The sequence below is a fragment of the Petaurus breviceps genome, unplaced genomic scaffold, assembly GCF_028583685.1.
Source record: "Petaurus breviceps papuanus isolate PSGF00001 unplaced genomic scaffold, PetGlider_PUasm1.0 90895, whole genome shotgun sequence".
Taxonomy (NCBI): domain Eukaryota; kingdom Metazoa; phylum Chordata; class Mammalia; order Diprotodontia; family Petauridae; genus Petaurus; species Petaurus breviceps.
The window spans coordinates 26604247-26627818 of record NW_027187372.1 but is presented as its reverse complement, the minus strand read 5'-3'; the positions used below and the strand labels follow the sequence as shown (position 1 = coordinate 26627818).

Genomic DNA, 23572 nt, shown 5'->3' with positions numbered 1-23572 from the left:
CATAAAATTCTTCTTTTCTGCTTCAAACCTTCCTCCACTAGAACTCAGTGTGTGAGATGGGAGAAAATAATGGGGACTATGTTGCTGCATGCTGCTGCCATAGACAAGCACCATGGCATGGTGGAGAGGACTTGGGCCCCGAACTTAGGAAGATCTGTTTGCAAATCCTGCCTCTTTGTCTCATCCAGGGTCTGGACCACTAGCCCTAAGGGGGCGCAACTGAGGCTAAGATGACAGGGCACATTCTGGCTGTGGGGGTCTCTTTGTCTGCCACCAGCTAGCTGCTCTGCTTGGTTTCAACTCTATCATTATCATCATCATCACACCCCACTATGTCCCCAGGTGAGCTGAACACCAGGAACCTCATTACCAAGGTGATTTCTTCGGCTTTGGTAGTCACACTTCATCAGTAACTCTCAGTTGCTCTTACCCCTCTGACTGGAGACCTGGAGGGTGAGGCAAAAAACTCCTCCCAAAGTTTCACTTTGTAGAGGGCTCAGAATCCCAGCCATCTCTTCTTTTTTCACCAGATGCTCTGCTTGGTTTTGACCCCACCATCACCATCATCACCACCACCACCACCATCACCACTACTATCACCACCACCACCATTATCACCACACCACATGAGGACCTAGAAGGCCACAGATTCTCCATCCCTGGTGGAGTTCTTTCACCCAGTAGTTCTTTATGTCAATGAAATTACAGCTTCAGTCCCTATCCTGTTACTGGAGTAGCTACAAGTCCAAGCTGGCAAAAACTCTGAACAGCCCAAGAGAATGTTTTACAAACTAGAGATTAGTTTTGACCAAGAAGGTCAAAGGAAAATTTCAATCCCTTTTAGAGACAAGAAATGCAGGGTTTAGAGCAGCTGCTAGGTGGGTAGAAGAAAATTTAGGCTTAGAGGAATGTAGCAAACTGGAGCACTCGACCTCCTCCTCCCCACAGTTTGCTTGCCTGCCTCTCCACTTTCAACTTCTGCTGTTCTGAGAGTAGTGGGTTTTTCTTTATTCTCGGGGATGAGAATAAAGAATAAAGCCCAACAGTGGGCTAGAAGAGTTTGAAAGCCTCTTTTATTTTTATTTTTTAGATTAGTTGTTGATATCTTTAGTTTTTACATACATTCATTTCAGAATATGACATTTCCCTATCCATGGGGCCTTCTCTTATAACAATGCTTAAAAACAAACAACAGTTCAGTAAAAACCAACTAACACTTTGACCACCTCTGACAGTGTATGCAACATTTCACACCCCTAGGCCCCCACTTCTCCCAAGAAATAAATCAGGTAAAGCCAGGGGACGTCTCAATGTGGGTGTCCGCTTTCCACCTGTACAGAAAGAAACCTTAAGAGGACTCCGCCTCGTAAAGACGGCGCCCTGTCCTGTCCTCTAAGCGTCAGCGGCAACCACTTAAGGCAGCGGTCCAGGCACTTGGGTGGGATGTAGAGCTCCGGGTCCTCTGTCACCTTGGGGCCTCCCTGCCGGGTTGCGCCGCGCCAGCCTGGGCTGCCCCGGGGTCCTTTGGCGCCCCCGAGACTGAGTTCAGGAAACATGACATCAGCGCCCCGCTGGTGCTGTGTGCAAAGCTTTCTGATGGTTGGTGTTGCTCCCGGACACGCCTTCTCGGGAGGAGAACAAAAACAAAGCGGAGCGGCCCGAGCGGGACGCAACGGGCCACTTCGGAGAGCTCCTTCCAGCCTGCCGACCCTCTGAGTCAGCCACCGTGGTCAGGTGAGTGAGCGGCTCCTGCCCTCCAGCTCTGTCCCACAGCGGCAGGGGCTGGGCGTCCGGCCAGGGCTCTGCCCTCCCTCCGTCCGGACTCGTGCAGTGGGCAATGGGCACTCCCTCCCGTCCCCACCCATCCTACCCTCACCAGCCTGGCTGGCACCCGCAGCGTGGCGCTCAGGCGGGCTGCGCCTCCTCCTTCCCCTACCCGCGCTGGCTCCCGCGCCGACGGAGGGGGAGTTTTCCTGGGGGCTACTCAGGGTCCTTCGGAGCTGAGCAGGAAGCGAAGGGGCAGAAAGGGGCATCTGGAGAAAAACTTAGGAGGGAAGTTCTGGCCATCTGGTGTCGCCGCGGCCAGGTGGGGCATACTGCCGGGCCTGCGTTATCTCTCTGCTTGGCTTCTCCCTCATGCAGGGTCCTTCGCCCCTTTCGCCTCCCCAACCGCCCCTGCACCCCTGCCCCATGCCCTGCAGAGATTTTCCGTCTTCCTTTCTTATCCTTCCTTTCCGTTGGGACTGAGGGCATACTTAGTGACAGCAATCACTAGAAAACTACTTCTTGGTTGTACCTACACTCGTGTGTCTGGGAGGGAAAATGTGGGCATCCATTCAACCAACACGTTAAGCACATCTTACGTGCCAAACACTGTGCTTTCCCCTGCTCCTCAGTCCTCTGGTTTGCTGTCTTGTTAGGGTCCAGAAATGAAGGACTATGTGACTGGGGGAGGGGAGAGAGAGGCCACTGGCGAGGACTGAAGGCTTCAAATCTAGAATGGAACCTTCCTTCCCCTGGTGGCCTCAAGGCCTTTGACACAGTGACGTTGACTGTCAGTGTGCAGCAGTAGGTCTTTTTAGTTCTCTGACAGTACTCTGCGTGCAGAAAAGCTGAAAACTTTCCAGCTGCCTTTTTCTATGTGCTTGTAAGATCTGCCTTCCCTGTTCTTATACTTAAGACCTGTGTAGTATATTTAAGACCTGCCTCGGGGTTGGCTGTTGAGAAGAGAAATTCCAGAGGTTGAAAACTCACATAATTGTGTGCTCTCCTGGGGACCCTGGCAGCCCGACCCTTGGTTCTGGCATTTTTGACATGAAGTCGTTCCATAGAGGAATAGAAAGATACAGCTGGAAGGGACCAGAGAACTGTCTAATCCAAACCCTCCGTTCCCGCCTTTTCCTGCCTTTTTTTTTTTAAACAAATTTGAATCAGGATCTGCATCTTAGGTGGCAGCTGTACAATGTACTTCCTTAACTTCCTCCCATAAAATGCTGGGTTCTGCCTTTGCCTACTTGAGTTCCTCCATTTTAGGGGAGAAAGGAACTGATCTGCCTAAATGACCCTTTGCCTGTCTGGGAATTAAATGGAGTAGACCACCCTGGCTGGGGCTTAGCTTATGACAGCTGAAATAAGAAGGGTTCTGGGAAATAGGAACAGAAGAGTTTGAGAGCTGTCTTGTCATTGCTTCAGAGCCTGCCCCTACCAGAGCGTCAGCATAATACTGAGGAAAACCCTCAGAAGCTTAATAATCTTCTCATTTAAAAATCAGAATTAGGAATGAAACCACACATAATGCCAACATGTTTACAACTTACTATGATCTATTTATTTTTATATAAGCTGTAATAAAATAACAATAACATCCTAATTAAACAATTTTAAATTTCCCTCCAGGATATTAGTATGTTAAAATTAAATCTTCCTGAACCATTTTGCTGTCTTTTATTTGATTTTTTAAATTCTCCACATCAAACATCGAATGGTATACTGGATACAGTGCTTGACTTGGAGTCCCAGAGAGCTGAGTTCAAATCCCATCTCCAATACTTAATCTTGGTGTGACCTTGGGCAAATCCCCTAACCAGTCTGGTCCTCAATTTCTCATCTTTAAAATGAGGGGGCTGGACTCTATGACCATTAGGGTCCTTGGTTCTGTTCTGGGCCTACATCTCCTTGGTTCTGTTCCTTCCCTCTCAAAGAACCCTTGTGTTGAAAGGATTTCTTCATTAGTTTTCTCATCAGCTCTGAACTTAGGAAGAGAGTTTCCCCCACATAAGGAGAGGAAAAGCCCTCTGGCTCCCTTGGTTTCTTGGATGACTGAGAAGCCCTGCTCTCTTTGGAGCGTAATCCCATTTTTCTGCACTGACCTCCAGCTCTGTTGGGGCAGCCTCTTCCCATATCACTAAACCAGCTCTCTGACAGGTGGTTTTAGAGGAAGGCATGAGCTCTGCCGAACTCTTTCACACATCCATCTAGCAGGTCAACTTGCTTGTGAGTGACTTGTGAGTTAGCCCAGAGGTTGTCTTTTCTCCATTTTAACCTCCCTCTGTGGATATCCTGAGTTAAAATTCTATGTAGTAGATCAGAGAGAAACGAAAATTCGTTAAGTAGTGTTATATCGGGTGATCAAAGGGAAGGAGTAGACCTTCTAACCTTTATGAAACATTAAAAGGGATGGGGGAGGTGGAGTGGCAGGCCAGCTGTCCAGAAAGGGCTTAATTTTCATTATGGAAGTATGGCATTTTAGTGCTGGAAGGAAACTTTGAGGGAACTAGAGCTGCTAATGAGGGATACATTGAGGACAGAAAGAGACAAAAGAGAGACAGAGAGAAAGACATAGATAAAGAGACAGAGAATGAGACAGAGACACAGAAGAAAATGAGGAGATATAATAATTCCATTCCTCTTCCATTTAAATCTAACTTCTTTAATCTGGCTTTTCCCTGGCGATGCTGGATCTTTTCTTTCTTAATTTCAAATATCTTTTACTTCTGGCAGTGAGACAGCTCAAGACTAGGTTTTAGAAATCTGGGGTTCTTAACTGACCTGTGCCACTGTCTGGTGACTGAGTGGTATTTGATTCATCAGGTTTCTCTACTTTATTGAAACCATGTTCAATGGCTACTTTCTGGTTTTCCTTAGATGTAACAATAGAAGAATTCTGTGTGAGTACTCTGGGAAGGAAAGGCAGATCTGGAAAGATTTTGTTGGCTGCTGGAGTTTATATTTTTGGTAGTAAAACCAGGGAGTTTGGGACAGGTTTTCTCAGTCTGATCTAGGCTGTCTTACAGGGACAAAGGTAGAAATGCACATAAAGTAGCCTGGGCAGAGTCCAAGCAAAGTTGTCCTTATGGTACTTTCAACTTGTTTCTCCAGGTTTCTCTCAATAAGCTAGGCAATTGTTTTAAGTCTTGCCTTGAACAGAGTGTAACACCAAAGTAATCATGGCTAGAGAAATTACAATTGCGAGATAATAGCTAGCATTTGTATTATATTTTAGATTTTTAAAGAATTTTGTGTGACCTTGGGCAAGTCACTTAACTCCAATTGTCCTGCCTTCCCCCCTCCAAAAAAAAAGAATTTTATAGTTGTCTATAGACATTTTGAAGAAAAGATGAATTTTCATATTTTAAAGAAGTAAAGCAACTTATCAGATGTCACAGAGCACAAAATGAGAGGCAGGTTAGAGTTCATAGCCTGTCAATTTTCTGTCAAGACCATATCTGTAGATCCCATATGGTAACATTAGAAAGGGAGCTAGGTCTGTAGGGAGAAGAATGGGTCTAGGAAAGGAATTTTCTTGAAAGAACAAGGATTAAAGAGAGACCTTTCAGGGCAAGAGAGAGATGGAGGTGTTGTGTAGGGGTGGAGGGGGGGAACAAGCATTACTAACTAGTTCCTCTGTCACTCTCTTAGAGAGGGAGGTAAGCCCCTTGTATCCTGCCGGCTGCCTCCAGTTGTCAGGAATTTATATGATAATGATGTGGCTGGAATACATCGCTCCCTAGGAATTTGTCTGACGTAGGCTATTAATGATTCCCATGTATGGTAAAGTGTGTAAATAGTGAGGCTTCTGGCATTTTCAAGCTCGGGTTCAATGGCTTCCCCTGGGCCAGAGGAAGTGTCTGGGCTCCTGAATAATGACATATTGGGGGAAACGTACTGGAGGTCAGCTCCTAGGACCTGGGATTTGCCCTCAGAAATATAAAATCCTTCCTTCTCTAGTATCCTTGTTTGGAGGGTGAAGGAGGAAGAGTAGAATCGGTGAAAAACAAAACAAAAAACCCAAACGTTAGACTCCTTCTGTCCCTACTACCTTTATCTCTGAGAAGCTGTATGATAGAATGGAAACTGTCCCTGGCATCAGGAGACCTGGGTTCAGATCTTTTCACTGCCACTTACTGACTTTTTTGACCTTGGAAGAGACTTAATTTCCCTAAATTTCCTGATCTATATATAAGATGAGGGGTAGATGACACTTTGGGTTCTAGAGATATGATCTTCCTAAGAGGGCAGTAATCTCTATAGTGCTGCCTCTGATGTTCACTATGACTCAGTTTCTATGTCCACTGCTCTCTAGAAGGTGTTATGGGGAGATACAGAGGATGGGCAGGAAATCTACCGAGGCTTTTAGGTTCTCCCCTGTCCTTGCTCACGGGGAGATCATGTCTTAGGTAGCCAGACAGATAGTGTGAAAATGCACATAGGAAGCACTTGAAGAAGTTCAAATGAAAAGAGCACAAAGTGGGGTCTCAGGGCATGTGACAGGGAGAAATGGCTCGACATCAGTCAAGGAAAGCTTCCCAGAGGAGGTGAGCTTAGAGCACAGTTACAAAGACAGGAGTGTCATGGCTTAGGTGAGAGGAAGAGGGAGGGTATTAGAGAACAGAGGCCTGGAGTACACAAAGGTTGAGAGTTCTTTGGATGTTAGAGCTGAATGGTAATGACCTTAAAAAACATGGGAGTTTAGATCTAGAATAGGAAAGGACCTTTGTGATCATGTAGTTTGACTCCCTTATTTTGTAGATAAGGAAAATGTGGCCTAGAGAGATAGAGTGACTTCACCTGACCTTAGGTCAGAGCAAATTAGGACCTGATTAGAGGTTTATTCTACTTCTCACTCCTGGTCCTGTGGCCCCCAATTTGCCATATGGTGCCACTCAACCAGGATTCCATCATAGCAACAAGGTCCCTTCAAGAGGCCCAGGCATGGGTAGTCTTCAGTAGACATACTGAGAAGCTTAGCTTCCGAGACCAGCTCCTTATCATCCTTGGAATGATCTGTTTCCTTCTGACAACCCCATCCACTCCTAGTGACTTCCATGCAGTTCAGCTGTCCCTTCCAGGACATTAACCCTGAGCCCTAACAGATAAGGTACCTCCTGCTCTTTCTCTTTTATGAACTCTTCGAAATGAAGGATTAGTCAGTCTTAAGTTACAGAACTCAAATAACTGATAGCTCCTGTGTGTACCTGGCCAGCTACCAAACAGCCCAGGTAATGTCAGTAGCATATTTCCTAACTAGGCAAACACTGGACAGGTCTCCACCAAACCGAGTGGGTGGGGACTCAGAGGGAGTGTTTGAATGCTGCACTTTTTCCATGCTTAAGCTGGGTTGGGTCTGGGCTGAGAGGAACAAGATATAAGGAGGGGGCTGTGTATTTTTTCCTTTGGACAAATGAATTAGTGGGATGAGGGGGAAAAAAGAAACAATTTCCTATCCTGCTTTACTTTGGGTACTGATGGAGAGGTAATGTGTTAATAATTAAACCAGATAATGTCTGTGGATAATCAATGATTTGCATATGTACAGTGGTTTGTGTGAATGCTAGGATCTAACCTTTATAGAACACTGAGGTTTGCAAAGCATTTTATGTGTGGTATGCCATTTGATAACCCTGGGAGGTGGGTACCGTTATCATCCCCATTTTACAGATGGGGAAATTGAGCAGAGAGTGCTGGGATTCAGGTCTTCCTGACTCCAATGCCAGCACTCTACCTAATTGCCTCAAAGTGCTTCTTTATAAAAGTGTGTTGTTGTTTCTACATCCTTTGTTCTCTAAGAGGACCAATGACATCATGAGGGTGATGTCTTGACTTGCTCATGAACTGGATTTAATCGAGGCATTGCTGTTCAAAGCTGTCAGCCTTGTTCTCTGCTCAGAGTCATTAAAGTCCATTGGCAAGACAGAATTCAATAGCACTGGTGATGGCCCAGGATACAGTGGGTGGCCTTGGCCTTTCTAAGTGAAGGTCGTTCCTTTAAAAAGTGTTTTGAGGAAGGAGTTATAAGCGTTATTATTCCCATTTTACAGATGAAGAGACTGAGCCAGAAATGTTTATCCATTTTTTTTCTTCAGTCACTTAACACATACTCTAATAGACATCCCAGAACTTGGAGCCAACACACCCTCCATAGGATCATAGATTTAGAACAGAAAGGAACCTTAGAAGTGCCTTCATTTTACAGTCAAAGAAAATGAGGCTGAGAAGTGAAGTAACGGAATTAAGATTCAAACTGAGGTTCTTTGACTCTAAACCCAGTACTGTTTCCACTGTACTGCAATGAAGTATATTATATCATTTTAATTTAATTTCCCTTAAACACTAGCCCATCTGGCCCTGAAAAAAAAATCATCTCAAGCCCTATTTAAAAATGGGATTAAGGAGGAACCAGGTAGGGAAACTGCTGTCATCTCAGATCCCTCTTCAAGAGTATCTCACGTAACAGGGTGATTGTAGTCAAATGATAGAATTAGCCAAATGGAATTAGGAGCTTATCAAAAGGCTCCAGCCTCAGATTACATGTCATTTAAAGTAAATGGATAACAGGCCATCTCTAGCAGCCCAGGAGGCAATTTCTACCCTGTTGAAAAGGTTGTGTTTTAATAACTGATTTGCTGGAATTGAACTCCAAATGTATTTATTGTGCAGTTACTCTGTGGTGGATTAGGGGTGGCTTTCCATCAGTGCACAGGAGGGTGGGCATACTAAAGGGGCCCCTCTACACCCAGCAGGTGTGTGGCTGACACTTTTATTTGGAGTAGTGATTATTAACCATCATCCAGGACACTGTACAGGATAGATGGTTATATAGAGCAACTGAAAGGTAAATCTCTATTTTTTACAGAATTTTTTTGAACCAAAAATATAGTATATAAAGAGGCGAGATAGTTTAATGGAAAGCATCAATCAACAAGCATTTACTAAGAGATGGAATATGAAGAAAGGCAAAAACAAAAGCAAAACCAGTTCCTGCTCTCAAGGAGCTAAAATTCGAATGGGGAGACAGCATACAAACACAGAGAGGAGATAAAGTATAAATGGGAAGCAATCCCAGAAGGAAGGCGCTTATAAACAGAAGACCCAGATGGGAATCATAGCCCTGCACATTTCAAACTGTGTGGCCTTGGGCATACCTCAACCTTTCTGAACTTTATTTTTCATCATCTGTTCTTACATAAACTAAATTAAGGGGTGATTGTAAGAATCAATTTAGAGAATTTGTAAGGTGTGCATTGAGCAGCTGGGTGGTGCATTGGATAGAGCACTGGGCCTGGAGTCAGGAAGATCTGAGTTCAGATCTTGCCTCAGACACTTGCTAGGTGTGTGACCTTGGGTAAGTCGCTTACCCCTATTTGCCTCAGTTCCTCATTTGTAAGATAGGGACACACCGGAGAAGGAAATGGCCAACCACTCTAGTGTCTTTGCCAAGAAAACTCCATGGATAAAAGTCCATGGGGTTATATAGAACAGAACATGAGTGAACAGCAACAATGACAAAGTATATGCTACATAAGTGAACTGAGGCCCAGAGAGTCAGACCTGTATCTTGTCCCATCCTCATTAGCATAACTGAGACAGAGAATTCAGCAGACTTTCAAGAAGAAAGTGTCTAGGATGCTGCATGAGTGTCTGGTCTTGTGCCTGGGAGGGAGGCTTAAGGGCTTAGCTGGGGAGCCCATTGGTGATGGATAGGAGTGTCTTGATTTGAGCAGTTTTTGTGAGGGTTCAGGGGTGAGTCTTTCAGGAAAGTACTTGCCATTTTCAGACCCTCCTGTGGGCCTCCTTTCTCTCAAGGAGCATGAAAAGGAGGCACCCCTCCCACCTCCTGGTGACATGGAGCCTGGGAGAAACAGGTCTCCTTTTAAGGCAATCCAGGATTCCAGATGTCAAGGACTTGGCCAAAAAGAAGGGGGTTGGGCAGAAACCAGGAGGTGGAGAGAGAAATGAACTGGAAACTCAACTTTCCCCCTGCAGAGAGAAAGAGAGAATAACTAAGTCTCTTTTCAGTGGAGACTCTCCTCTAATATGAATCTGGTGAGGCATCCCCTAGGAAGGGTCCTTACTTGGATTAAACCAAATGTTACCAAAGTCCATCTGCAACTTCAAAGACCTCTCTGCACCTTCTGGCTCCTTAGCTTTGAGCTTCTCCTTCATTAATTACTGTTAAGTCAGAGGCTCCTGCTCCAAGGGCAAGAACCCAACCAAGTGATGGAATCTGTTGAGACCAGGTTAAAAACTGGTTTTTTTTGATATATGAGAATACCCCAGTAAGAAGTCTCTGGGGGCAGATTTTCTCTCTGACTGGTCTTCTGGTCTCCGTCTTTTCTTCTGTTGTTCCTGATTCCCTTGGAAACTTGCCTGGAAGTTTGCCTGTGGCTTAAAGCCAGGAGAAACAAGGTCCAGCTTCTATGGAGCTCAGCAATGGAGTGTAGTGGGTCTCCCTCACAGGGCAAAGAGCTTTTGTATTTCAAAACAAAACTTCACTTGAAAGCTGTCTCTCCACCACTTAGCTCAGGGTGAGATTCATTCCCGAGGGGGTGGCATAACCTCTTGTTGGGTTCCAGAACCATAACTTGCTTTCCAGGGGCAGAGAGGTATTAGAAGATCTGGGTTTGAATCCTTGCTCCAATATGTATTAAGTGTATCACTGTGGGCAAATCTCTGATCTTCAGGTTCCCAATGTGTAAAATGGGGACAATAATAGTTGTTCTGACTTAACTTCTCAGAATTGTTTACAGGAAAGCACTTTGTAAGCCCTTAAATGCCATATAGATATGAACTATATAGATATGAAAGACTGCATCATACCAGACAATTCATCAGGACTCAAAGGTGTTCCAGGGGTTGGGGGTGAAGGAAATGGTATTAGAGATTAGGGTAAGGAATAGAAATTGATGACAAAGGGTAGAGGTGAGAGTCCTCTGATTATTTGGAAGCAGATTATATACTATTTTGTATATTATATTTTTAGATATATTATTTATTTAAAATATTACATATTTATATATTGTATACTAGCATAGGTAGAGGTGGCAGGATCACGGAAACAAAGCTAGGGAGTTTGCAGGGAGCTTAGAGGTCAGCTAGCTCAAAAACTCACATTTCTCAAATGGGGAAACTGAGGCCCAGAGACTTACTTGTTCAAGGTCACACAGGGAGTCAGTGACAGAGCTAGTATTTTAATTGCAGGTCCATGCTTCCAAATTCAGGGCTCTTCCCATCCTACCATGAGAGAGAGGTTGGGGAAAGATGAAGCTTGGGCAAGTAAAGGCTGAGGGGTTTGGACATGGTGTACATAAGCCAAACACATTCCAAGATGTTGGAGGCAGTATGGTACAGGGGAAAGCTCTCTGGAGCACTCAACATCAGACCAACAGTATTCCACTTCTTCTTTGGTCTTGGCAAGTCACATGCTCTCAGGGTTTCTGTTGCTTCATCTATAAAATAAAGGTATTGGGATAGATGACCTCCAAGCTCCCTTCTAACTCAGTATTTGTGATCCTATGACATGCTTCTATTATCCTCTGCCTTGGAAAAGAAGAGTGACAGTCTTTTTTGCTGTTTGATCCCTCCCTTATTTGGCCCTAGATATTTCCTAATGCTATTAAATTGTCCTCTTCATAATGAATGGTGTTGGTGGCAAGGAGACCTCAGGAAGCCAACTCCCATTTGAAGCTTTCTTCCCTGATTCTGCCTAAATACAACCTCTCAACATCTTTGAAACCCCTTCAAGAATGGAACGAGTCTTTCCAGTTTGTTTACTTCAATTGTTCTAGCATACTCACTTCAACTTCTCCAATCTTACTCTGTCTTCTATCTCTTCATTTTCCATGGGCTGTCCACAGTGTCCTTGATTACCCACTGTGGTGCTAGGGAGGTATTGTCACCATTTTTCATCTGGAATGTTCATTAAGTATTACCATATGTTGTGCAGACGTTTTAAAAAAGGATCCCCATTTCTTAAGAATTGTGTTCCTAAATACGTGAGAGACACACTTTCTCAAAGAAGATGAAAAAACTTCCTGGCCCACAGTGGTCAGAGGATGATACAGGATCTGAAGTTGTAAAGAACCTTAGAGATGGTCTAGTACGGCCGTCCTCATTACATACATAAGGAAAAGGAAACCATGAGTGTAGAAATAACTTGCCTAGGATCACATGGGTGATAAGCAGTAGAAGCAGGATTCACACCTGGGTCCTCTGACTCCAAACTCAGAATTCTTTCCACAACACTGCTGACTTTTGCTTCTGAACTGTTACTGTGTCCACTATGTGTACTGATCACATGGCACTGACTTGCCAACTGTATTTTGGACCTCATTTCTGGACAATTGAGTTTTTGTGACAATTATCTTAAACTGTTATTTACATCTAGTACCATCTGGCTTTTCACATATTTATGTTTTCTCTTTTCAACTAGAAGATGAGCCCTGGGAAGGCAGGGACTAAATTGTACCTCTTTGAATCATCTCTACAGCACCTAGCATAGAAAGCCTGGTTGTCATGGAAAGAGCACTGGATTCTGGGTCAGAGGAATTCTGGGTTCAAGTCCAGCCTCTGAGATTTACTTCTTGTGTGACCGTGGCAAGTCATTTAACTTTGCTGGGTCTCAGTTTCCTCATCTGTAAAATGAGGGGCTTTCACTTGTCGATTTGTAAGGTGTTTATGACAGAGTAGGCCCTGAATAAACCATTTGCTGACTTGTTTTGGATAGAAACCTACATAGGATAGCAGAGTTAAGGGAGGGTAAGCTTGAAGCAAAGGAAGGCCAGGGAGGGGGGAGGAAATGCCTGGTCATGCATGGCTGCCATCTTGAAGCATGCAGGCCTGAGAACTAGGTCTGGTTCTGCCTTGGTAGTGGTCTCATTGTTCCTTGGCCTTTGGTTTTTGTTCTGTCTGTGGAGCTTTCTCATGCTTGTTTCTGTATTTCTCCCTCAGGATGCCGAACTGGGGAGGAGGCAAGAAATGTGGTGTGTGCCAAAAGACAGTTTACTTTGCTGAAGAGGTTCAGTGTGAAGGCAACAGCTTCCACAAGTCCTGCTTCCTGTGCAGTGAGTATGGTGCCCCCCGCCCCTGCCATTGTTGCCATGGGGAGCTGGGACCCAGGGCCTGCTAGCACTGGCCTGACCTGTCAACACTCTAGGGAACCCACCCTACTATGGGATATAAACAGCCTGAGATTTGGCTGATACAGCAATTGGGGAGGGCAATGCTGTAAGGATTTCTTTGTTCTCCCAAGAAGCTGCTTTCCTGGGCTATGAACTGTTCAGGGAGTTGGTGGGGGTGGGATGATGTCTAGAGGATGAGAAGGGAACATGTGGGGGACTTTGTAAACAAAACTTTTCTACTTTGGATTTTGTCCTTCTTTTCATCCCAGTCATAGTCCAGACATTCAGGACACAGACCCTTGGGCCTTAAAGAATCACCAGCTTTGGGATGGCTAGGTGGCTCAGTGAATAGAGCACTAGCCCTGGAGTCAGGAGGACCCGAGTTCAAATTTGGACTCAGACATTTAATGCAAAAAAAAAAAAAAAACCTAGCTGTGTGACCTTGGGCAAGTCATTTAACCCCAATTGCCATACCTTCCTCCCTCCAAAAAGCAAAAAAAAAAAAAAAAGAATCACCAGTTTTGGAGCCAAAGTTTCTCTTGTTATAAAGGCCAGAGACTGGTGTCTCTAGAGAATAGAAGGGGACCAAATCTGGAGTTAGATCTATATACCTGTTTCCTCATGGAAACTCTTAACCACATGGCCCCCTCAATTGCCTCTACTCTAAGGTCCACCTGCTGTTCTTATTCACATTCAGAGTAAGAAGAGGAAGGAGCTCAGAGCCACAAGCTCTTATCAGATCCCAACCATCCCAAGGCAGAGTTTGCCCTTTTAGCAGACCTGGAATGTGTGGGAAAGGGGGCAGAGAGAGCTGCCTGGCTTGTGTGAGGTTTGAGTCTTACTGAGTGAAAGGGAACCTAGGAATCCTGCCTTCTTAAACCTGTGTATGGTTTGATCATTGGAATTGTCATTCTAGGGTCAGAGTGGTAGCAAATGAGGACAGGCCAGTGAGGAAGTGTTTGCTGAGCACCCAGGAAATCTCCTGAAACCTGTGCTATTCCTGTCAGCTCCTTACCCTAAGGAGATTAAAGCCAATAACTATCAACTGTCCATACCATCTAGAAGGGTCTCTTCTAGCAGCTGGCAAACTCTCCATGGTCTGAGTATTCAGAGTGGGCTTTTTCTTTATCCTTAAGCTTTTCTAAAGAAATAGATGGACACAAAGATAGAGACAGAGAAAGAAACAGAGACACAGAGAGACATAAACACAGAGATAGAGAAACAGAGAAATGGAGAGAGAGACAGACAGGACAGAGGAATGGGAGAGAGAGACAGGCAGACAGACAGAGATAGAGACAGAGACAGGGGTTATAAGAACTTTGAAATACTCTTCCCAGGTCACCAAATGATTATACTCTTACCAAGTCAATAAATGGTTGAATTTAACCAGTCAGTTAACACACATTTATTAAGCCCTTACTGTGTGCTAAGCACTGGGGAAACAATGAAAGGCAAAGACACACTTATCCTCAAGGGGCTCACATTTTAATGAGAGTCAACATGTAAGTATAATCAGTAAGCCTTTATTAAACATCTACTATGCACACCTACTAGGTGCTGCGCTAAGCACAGTGCAAACAGCTATGTACATATAAAAATCCTACAGAATAAATGGAATGTTGATGCGATGGATATAGTGCTGGCCCTAGAGTCAGGGAGACTCATCTTCCTGAGTTCAAATCCAGCCTCAGACATTTACTAGCTGTGTGACCCTGGGCAAGTCACTTAACAATCCATTAGATTGTATATGACACGAGGGCAAGAGTCAGATTTTCTTAATTTCTATATTCAGTGTTTTGTCTAGTACAAGGTACTGCTCAAAGCAGGCATACAATAAGTGTTAGAGGAGAAAGTCAGGGGTAGCCCTGTTTGCCACAGTTTCCTGATCTGTAAAAATGAGCTGGAGAAGGAAATGGCAAACCACTCCAGTATCTCTGCCAAGAAAACCCCCAAAGGGGGCATGAAGAGCCCCATGAGATGACTGAACAGCAACAGATTAGACATGTGGAGTGAGCTCAGAGGAGAAACTGAAGACACCTTTAAGGCTGTGGTGCCAAGGGGCATAGGATCGTAGAATCATAGATTTTGAACTAGAACGGCCTTAGAGGTCATCTGTCCCAACCTCCTCATTTTACAGATGGAGAAACTGAGGCCCAGAGAAGGGAGTTGACTTGTTCAAAGTCACGGGGTCCTCGTGGCAGAGACAGGAGTCAAACTCATGCTCTCCGGCTCCAAGTCCCTTTCCTCTGTGCCACACTCAGCATGGCATAGGAAATTTCATTTTTTCTTTCTTTCCTCTTCTTTATTACCCTTCACTTTACCCTCTAATACTTATTGCATGCCTACTTTGAGCAATACCTTGTGTTAGGTACTGCAGTGAGTACAGAGATTAAGAAAAGCTGACTCCTGGACTCATGTGATATACAATTTAATGGATTGTAATGACTTTTCCTGGGAAAAGGGGATTTAATGAAGGAATGAAAGGGGAGACATTGAAGGGATGTCTTTCAATATGGCACAGTCCAGAGAGGATTTTTTTTCTTTTTTTTTTGGGGGGGGGAAGGCAGGACAATTAGAGTTAAATGACTTGCCCAAGGTCACATGGCTAGTCAGCGTTAAATGTCTGAGGTGGGATTTGAACTCAGGTCCTCCTGACTCCAGGGCTGGTGCTCTATTCACTGCATCACCTAGTCGCCCCCAGAGAAGACTTTTAAGGAGTGTGTAGACAAAGCCCAGGAGACATTGTAGCATAACCTAGCATAGCATAACTTTGTAGCATCTTCTACTGATCTTTTAATTTACATTGCTGTAGTCCAGTTTAATTTAATTTATTACTATTATTGTTACTTTGCTATGTATGTGCCTGGTAGTGCTAATGCACAGTTTATGAAATACAATGAATTTTTTAATACCCTATGGAAATGTTTAATCTCAAAGGATAAGCTATGTTTTAGTAGTCTATGTCAGGGGTTAGCAACTATGGCCTGCAGGCCAGATGTGGCCTGCCTGTTTTTGTAGGGCCCATGAGCTAAGAATGTTGTTTAAATTGTAAAATAAAGTTTTATTGTATTAAATAAAAAAAGGATAGGAGAGTGATCTTAGATTCATGAAGACTTGGGTTTAGGTCCTGTCCCTGACGCTTACTAGTTGTATGACTAGTAAACTATTAAATTTCTCAGTGCCTTGGACAGCTCTTTAAAAATAAGAATTATAGTTGCATTTATAGTTTCAATTTTTGGAGTTCCCTACACAGATGAAAAAAAGGTTCAGGCCTTCTCCCCAACCACCCCTTCCCCATAAAGCACCCAAATCTTCCAGTCCATCTTAGAGATTCTGGAAATTGAGGCTATGTCTGGGTTACACTAGTTGAAGTAGAGATTGGATAATTGTGTAATTCATTTGAACCAGGTAGAAAAGGAGATTAGTGGGGGGCTGGCCAGTTGGGGTAGGATGTAAGCTTGAATTATCCATTTTAATGAAGATCAGATCAGCTTCATGTCCTCTGACGTTGCCCTTCCCTCATCTCCCAGCACATCAGCCTGGAGCCATCTCCAAACATAGCTAATAAGGGTCACTGCTGACTTCCTCTTAGTTGACAGCTGGAGGGGATGTGTTTGGTCAGCATGGACCAAATGGACTCCAGAGAGGCTTTGTTGGCCATTGGCCTAGAGTGGAGGGCTCAGAAGCAGAAGCATCTTGTTATCAGCAGCCTTCTGCCAGAGCCTCCAATTTGGAAATTCTGAGTTGTTTACATTTCCAGAGTGAGTGGGAGCTGGCTTGGCAAGTCGATGGAGTGGAGGGTCCTGGCTTCTGGGGAGGAGAGACTTCCAAAAGAATGTTGTTTAATCTCTGACCTAAACAGGGCTAGCTGTGGTGTCAGCTTGCTTGTAGCCTGAACGATTTTGTTTTGAGTTGGGGTTAGGAGAGGTAACAGATCGAGGTAGGTCAGGAATGCAGGACAGTGGTGCAGATAGACAAGGGAAGGACCTGGGGCCAGGTTACCAGCAGAGAGCACAACTCTTTTAGGCATTTCTAGAATCATTACATGACCACAAGCCGAAGCTGGAAAACACATAAGAGGACCACACACATACAGAGAGACAGAGACAGAGAGACACAGATAGAGACAGAGACAGAGACACAGAGAGAGACAGAGAGACGGAGTGAGACAGGGAAAGAGACAGAGACACACACACACAGAGAAAGAGAGACAGAGAGGGAGACAGAGACAGAGAGAGAGAGAGAGAGAGAGAGAGAGAGAGAGAGAGAGAGAGAGATGCCAAAGGAACGGAATGTATTCAGGGATGACAGCTCATTCTTGTTCTTCTGGGGAGCATTAGCATGTTGGTTATATATCTTTGTCCACAAACTTGTTCTTGAATATTATCAGTCAGCAAGCATTTCCTAAGTAAGCATCAATAATGTTCTAGGCAGCTAAGAGGTAGCTTGGCATAGTGGATAGGGCACTGGCTTCAAAACCAGAAAGTCCTACCTCTGGCATATGTTGGCTGTGTGACCCTGGGTCATCCAAAAATGGTGAGATTGGGGTGGTGCAGTGAATAGAGCACTGGCCCTGGAGTCAGGAGGACCTGAGTTCAAATCCAGACTCAGGCACTTAACACACTTACTAGCCATGTGACTTTGGGCAAGTCATTTAACCCCAAATGCCCTCAAAAAAAAAAACCAACAAAAACGAAAACAACAACAAAAACAACACAAATGGTGAGACAGTCCTTACCTTCTCCTATTGAGGAAGATAGCATGTTGTCAGATAAGTGAATATATATATATATATATATATATATATATATATATATATACATATATATATATGTGTGTGTGTGTGTGTGTGTGTGTGTGTGTGTGGGTCATTGGAACTGGGGCACTACAACTGAGGGAACAGGAAAGGCATCATGTAGGAGGTAGTTTTGGAACTGGTCTTAAAGGAAGCTATGAATTCCAAGAGGGGATGGATGAGGAGGGAAAGCATGCCAGGTATCAGGGACAGCTATTACAAAAGTACTCAGGCAAGAGATGAATGTCTTGTTTGGGGAATAGCCAATGGGCTAGATGGACTAGGCCTGTGGAACAATGAGAGAGGATAGATTTCAGATGAGTCTTTGGTTCCTTTGATCTGTGTAGGAAGCCCCACTGACTATTTGGCCTACCAGGTGTCTCTTTTGCTCTGAAGTATCTGGCTGGATTTTCCATGTGGTTCACCAAGTAGCTGCCAATTCCCCATTTTGTTCATTTCACATTCACCTTAAATTTCTGTTTAATGGGGAATTGCCCCAGATTTAGAAAAGCACCTTTGCCTGATGTGTTCAGATAATTCAGACAATGGTGTGTTTTTCAGCCTGAATTAGTACAGTTGCCTGATCTCTTCTGTGTTTCTTTCTTTCTTTTTTTTTAAATGCCATGTTGACAAGACCTTATTATTGGTGGTCTTTGAGTGCAGGCTGTGGATGTTATAGAGATCATTCCTAGACAGGAAAGGGTTGTATTTGATGGACTCTGAAGTATCTTTTACTTCTGAGGCTCTGTGATACATCACTCACTTATAAACTTACGTCACAGTATGGCTTGAAGTTTGAGGCAGATGGAAGAAGCTTGTGATCAAGAAGCTGCTTGTTAAGTCTGATGGCAGTTTCAACTTAAATTCAGGGAGACCAACAAGACAAAAGGACTTTTGGTCCTTTTATCCTAGAAGAATAGAAGGGTTTGTCAGGATTTGAGGTCTGGGCAGAGTTCCCGGTACTACTATGCCAAGCCCTAAAAGAAGGACCCATCTCACTGTCCCAAGACCGTGAGATTGTTTTGCCTCTGACATATTGAATACTTGGTTGTAGATCCTCCTGATAACGGTGCCAGTATTATCCCACTGGGCACGAGATGGGCAAGGGAGAGACAGGATATGCCAGAAAGAGCAGGGAGGAATTAGACTTGGAACGAGTAGATGAACAGAGAGATAGGAGGCATACAGAACATTCCAACAGGCAAAAGAAGAGGCACCTTGATAGGCAAGCATGTGTCTAGACCAGTGCTAGTCATTTCCAGAGCATTCCCAGTACTTTTGTGGGAAGGGCTGAGATAAATCAGGTAGCAGTGGTTGATAAACAATCCCACCTTAGTGTCTCAGATTCCCTAATTTATGAGCATTGTGTTTATCCTGAGCAGTAGGGAGTATATAGCGCCTCTTGGGATAGAGAAGTATTTGGCAGTAAATGCTGTTAAAATTAAAATCCAGTCAGTTCTAACCTTGATTAATGGGAGTAGACACTCATAGGTTGACTGAATTAATGAATGAATGAATAAACATTAATTCGCTATGTGAATAGATTAATAAATGTTTATTCACCTTGTATTTGAATGTAAATACTACTCACCTTGCATTATTCACCCCATTACTTGGCCACTGTGTTACTGTTCAGTCGTTTCCCACTCCCATTAAGGTTTTCTTGGCAAAGATACTGGAATGGTTTGCCATTTTCTTTTCCAGGTCATTTTTTTTTTAGATGAGGAACTGAGGCGAACAGGGTTAAGTGACATGCCTAGGGTCACACAGCTAGTAAGTATCTGAGACTGGATTTGTACTCAGGTCTTACTGGCTATAGGCCTGGCTCTCTATTCACTTCATAACGTAACTGCTCCAAATGGAAAGGGGACCACTAATCCCTATAGATGTATTCCTGTGGGCTTCAAATTGACTTAGAAAACCACAAATTAACATTATCTATGTTTTGTTGTGTTGTTATTTATTCTGTTACATATTTACCAATTATGTTTTATTCTGGTTTGGTCTCTACCAGGGGATGTTGGGGGTCTCCTGTTTGGTGTCTCTATTGTGGTGCAACTCACAGGTTGTTAAAATGCAGCATCCACTAAGAACAGTAGAGAAATCTCTTAGAAACTTTTAAAAAACCCAGACCTGTGGTCTTATTGGTTTAGAGAATTTCCACTGAGGGAGTTTGGAAATTCTCTCTACCAATGTAGAAGGACACCTGCTCTGTCAGCCATTTACAATCTTAGAGATGCCTGGGGACACTGAGAAGTTATTCGAATCACTGTGACAGGAGGAGCATGAACTCAAGGGCCTCTGAAGACTCTGTCAGGTCTGGATCTATGATCCCATAAGTGGTCTAAGATCATCCAGCCATTATGTGTCAGTGGCAGGACTTGAACCCAGATCTTTTGGAGTCCAGGGCCAGCCATCTATCCACTACATCAAGCTGCCTCTGTAAAACTTTATTACTTCTATTTTGTTTTTTAAAATCTGCATGCAAGCTGGAGTGACATTAATGAGGAGTTTCATTAGAATAAATGGATAAATGGCTAATTAAATGTCAAATACAGTGAAGTGTTAGAGTTGCTCCAGATTTGCTGGCTGCACAATAGAACCTCCCAAGAGTGTTTACAGTGTAGAATCCTTGCCTGCCTTTGGTCAAGAGCCCCATGGTTGAGATGTGAATTATTTTTTTTAATGAGATGTGAATTATTAATGTCACTGAATCATGGGACTCCAGAACTAGATTTTTCTTCCTATGCCTTATGCTTGTGTACAAGTGACCCTAGAGGCAGCTAGATGGCTCAATAGATTGAGCACTGGGTCTGGAGTCAGGAAGACCTGAGTTCAAATATGACCTCAGATGCTCACTAGCTGTGTGACCCTGGGCAAGTCATTTAATCTCTCTTTGCCTTGGCAAACCACTCCAGTACCTTTGCTAAGAAAACCTTATGTGGGGCCACCAAGAGTTAGACACAATTAAGCAACAATAACAAAAGAAGTGACCCTGAGTTGCTTGAAGGTTATGTCTCTGGATTATAAGCTCTGGTAGGTCTTACCAAGCCGAGCAGCACAGGTCTGCTGATAGACTCTATCCATTGTCTGAAGACCAGCCTAGTTTTATGAAGAGAGGATCATTGGCAGAAGGTTGGCCATTGGAGGATGGCTTTGGGAAAGACCATAACATCTCATAAATGTTGTCTCCAAAGGTATACATGGGTTACAGTCTGGTATAGGTAGAGAGACTGTCCATACCATTGAAAATAAAGATGCTAAAAGTATTGAAGCTGGTAATCCTGGAACTAGGGAAATCCTTCTAGTTAAGGCTTCCCTCCATTCAATTCTAGACTGAGCTGCGAGAAGGCAAAGGTCCTACCTGCTTAACTTGGCTTGGAGGCAGTGTGCCAGTCATACCTTGGTATGTCACTGCTAGTAGAGAGTGATGTTCAGTAGTTGTCTGTCCACATGTTTACCTTCCTCATTTTAGTTCTAGATCAAGAACTCCAGCATGAGGACAGCATGATATAGGAAGAAACTATAGAACCACCATTGTGTGATGATCACAAACCAAGATATCCTAGGCCAGTAATGGACTGGGTCCCAGATTATCACTGTCCTCATCAGATAACCATCAGAAAGCACAGGGGCATCATGTAAGACACTGTATACAGAAAAACTCGATAGCCTCTGACTTCTTTGGAGTTTAAGCCTACATTATTTTTATGCTTATTACCATCTTCAACCAAATTGGAGAAAAGCAAATGGAGAAATGTGTTTGATTGCATTTGACCCAAATCCTCGGGGCAGGGAATTTAGAGAATTTGGCTAATATCTCCCATAATTTCCTCCTCTTTTCCCTTTTCCCTCTTCTTCCTTCATTGCCTCATCAGGGACCAATCACTATCCATATGTGGGTCATACATAAAATGAAACAAGAATTTTATGCCCCAAATACATATAAGTATTTATGACTTATACTCAAGTCCAAGGTATATTTTAAGAGTTTGTAAAGGCAAAGGAATTTTCAGCAGGGGAATTATTAAATTTGTGCTGAAAGTTATAGAACTAAGAAAAAAACATATGTATGAAAAAATGATGACAGTCTTACACTAAAAAATAATACTTTAAGCATATGAATATGTGACCCTTTGTGATGTTACTTGTATAGAAATATATACATGTATATATGTACACACACATACATATCTTTTGAAGCATTGAAAGGAATATAGTACATTATACTCCTTAACATATCATGTTTTTATAAGTGTTCAATAATTGTTTACTTTTCTATGTTCTGTTTTATATCCTTAAGAACAGTTTCAAAAGTATCTGAATATATAAAATAATAGTAAATAACCTACATGGTGTGGTGCTTCATTTTACATAAAACTATGTATATATTAAATTTTGTTTGCCTCAAAAAAAAGGGTATTGAGCAGGGAGTCAGGGGAATTACATTATGGTCTTGACTCTGCTGGAAAATAACCTTGGGATCTTGAAGAATCCTAACTTCCATTTACATAATAATATAAGGGTTTACAAAGTGCTTTTGTCAAAGCAACCCTGTGAGGGAGGTGGCATCAGTATCATTGCCATCTTACAAATGAGGAAACTGAGACTCCGAAGGGTTAATGCCCTACTCAACATCTTAGTTTCTTTCCTATCTATAAAATGAAGGTACTAGTGACCAGTTTTTAGTTTAGGTCTTTTCTAGATCTAACATTTTAAATTAGGTACCCCCTTATTCTCTTAACCTCATCCTCATTGGCACCATTTTCTTACCTTACCTCTGGTATCTGAGTTCCAAGTTCCATCTGGCCCTCACAAGGAGAAATGGATGGTCTTGGCCAAATCTCTAGACTTCTCATCCCTAGATGGGAATGTTGGAGCCTTTGGCCTTTTGTTCTTTCTCCCTCCTTCCTAACCACAGGGAGCTCCTCCTGGGAGGCCAGGCCATTAGAGAAGAAGCTGGAAAGTTCCTTATTTAGTCTTGCCTCTGTGCTGGATTAGGGTGGGTATTGGAAGGGAGGGGGCAGGCCAGGAGGACCTATATTTAGGCAAAAATCTCCAACCTGAGGATTCAAGAGAGGGAGGGTGGAGGAGAAATTAGTCAAGAGCCCTTTAAGGAAAGACAGCTGCTACTTGTGCCAAAAATTAAAAAAAAAATTAGGCAGTCAAGGGTACAGGCTACTTCAAGGGAGGGGGAGAGGAGAAGGGGTGTAACTCTGGTAGCTTACCTGGGTTATCACTTCACAAGGGTGCACATTTGGGGAAATAGCCAGATTCAATGTGCCAAGTTCCTTAGAATGTATGGTGGAGGTAAATTAGGTTTGAGCCTAAAGTTAAATTAAAGTTTAAATTAGATTCGAGCCTAAGGAAATTGGCTGTCTGAGTTCACTTGGAGTAGCTGTGCCATATCTTAGTGAGGCCATCTCACCTAGAGAGGATGGAACTGACAGGCCAAGGGGATGTTTTTGCTGTTCGAAAAGACAGAAAAAGAAAGATGCCAACACTTGATTCTACTTGATCCTATTCTCAAAGCTTTGATAGTTGGGAAGTTATCTTGATTCAATTTAAACATTTATTAGGCACTTACTGTATACAAAGCACTGTGCTAAGTGTTGGAGATAGAAAGCTGGATGAATGCTGTTCTCAAGTAGCATATGATCACAAAGTGGTTAACAAACCCGAGTTTTTCCCATGGTGCATTGAGTGCTTAGAATGGAAACTGCTTTTCTTTAGAGAGCCTGACTTACCAGGCACTGAATAAACAGAGTCCTTCCCCACCCCAGCCCCAATGTGTTTAGAAGCGGATGCCCATTTCTTATCTCTGGATCCACTGACCTAACTATTCCTGGCTGTTTTTTAAGAAGTGGGGGGAATACAGCCC

General features: G+C 43.5%; 1 protein-coding gene across 1 annotated transcript in view; it reads left to right on the top strand.

Moving 5' to 3' along the window:
- Positions 1 to 1528: 1528 nt before the first annotated feature.
- CSRP1 (cysteine and glycine rich protein 1) overlaps positions 1529 to 23572 on the top strand; it is a 36762-nt gene continuing 14718 nt past the window's right edge. Inside the window, exons 1-2 of the mRNA XM_069074550.1 lie at positions 1529 to 1734; positions 12727 to 12839. Coding sequence (XP_068930651.1) covers positions 12728 to 12839 — 112 coding nt within the window. The 5' untranslated portion in view covers positions 1529 to 1734; position 12727. The remainder of the gene's footprint in view (positions 1735 to 12726; positions 12840 to 23572) is intronic.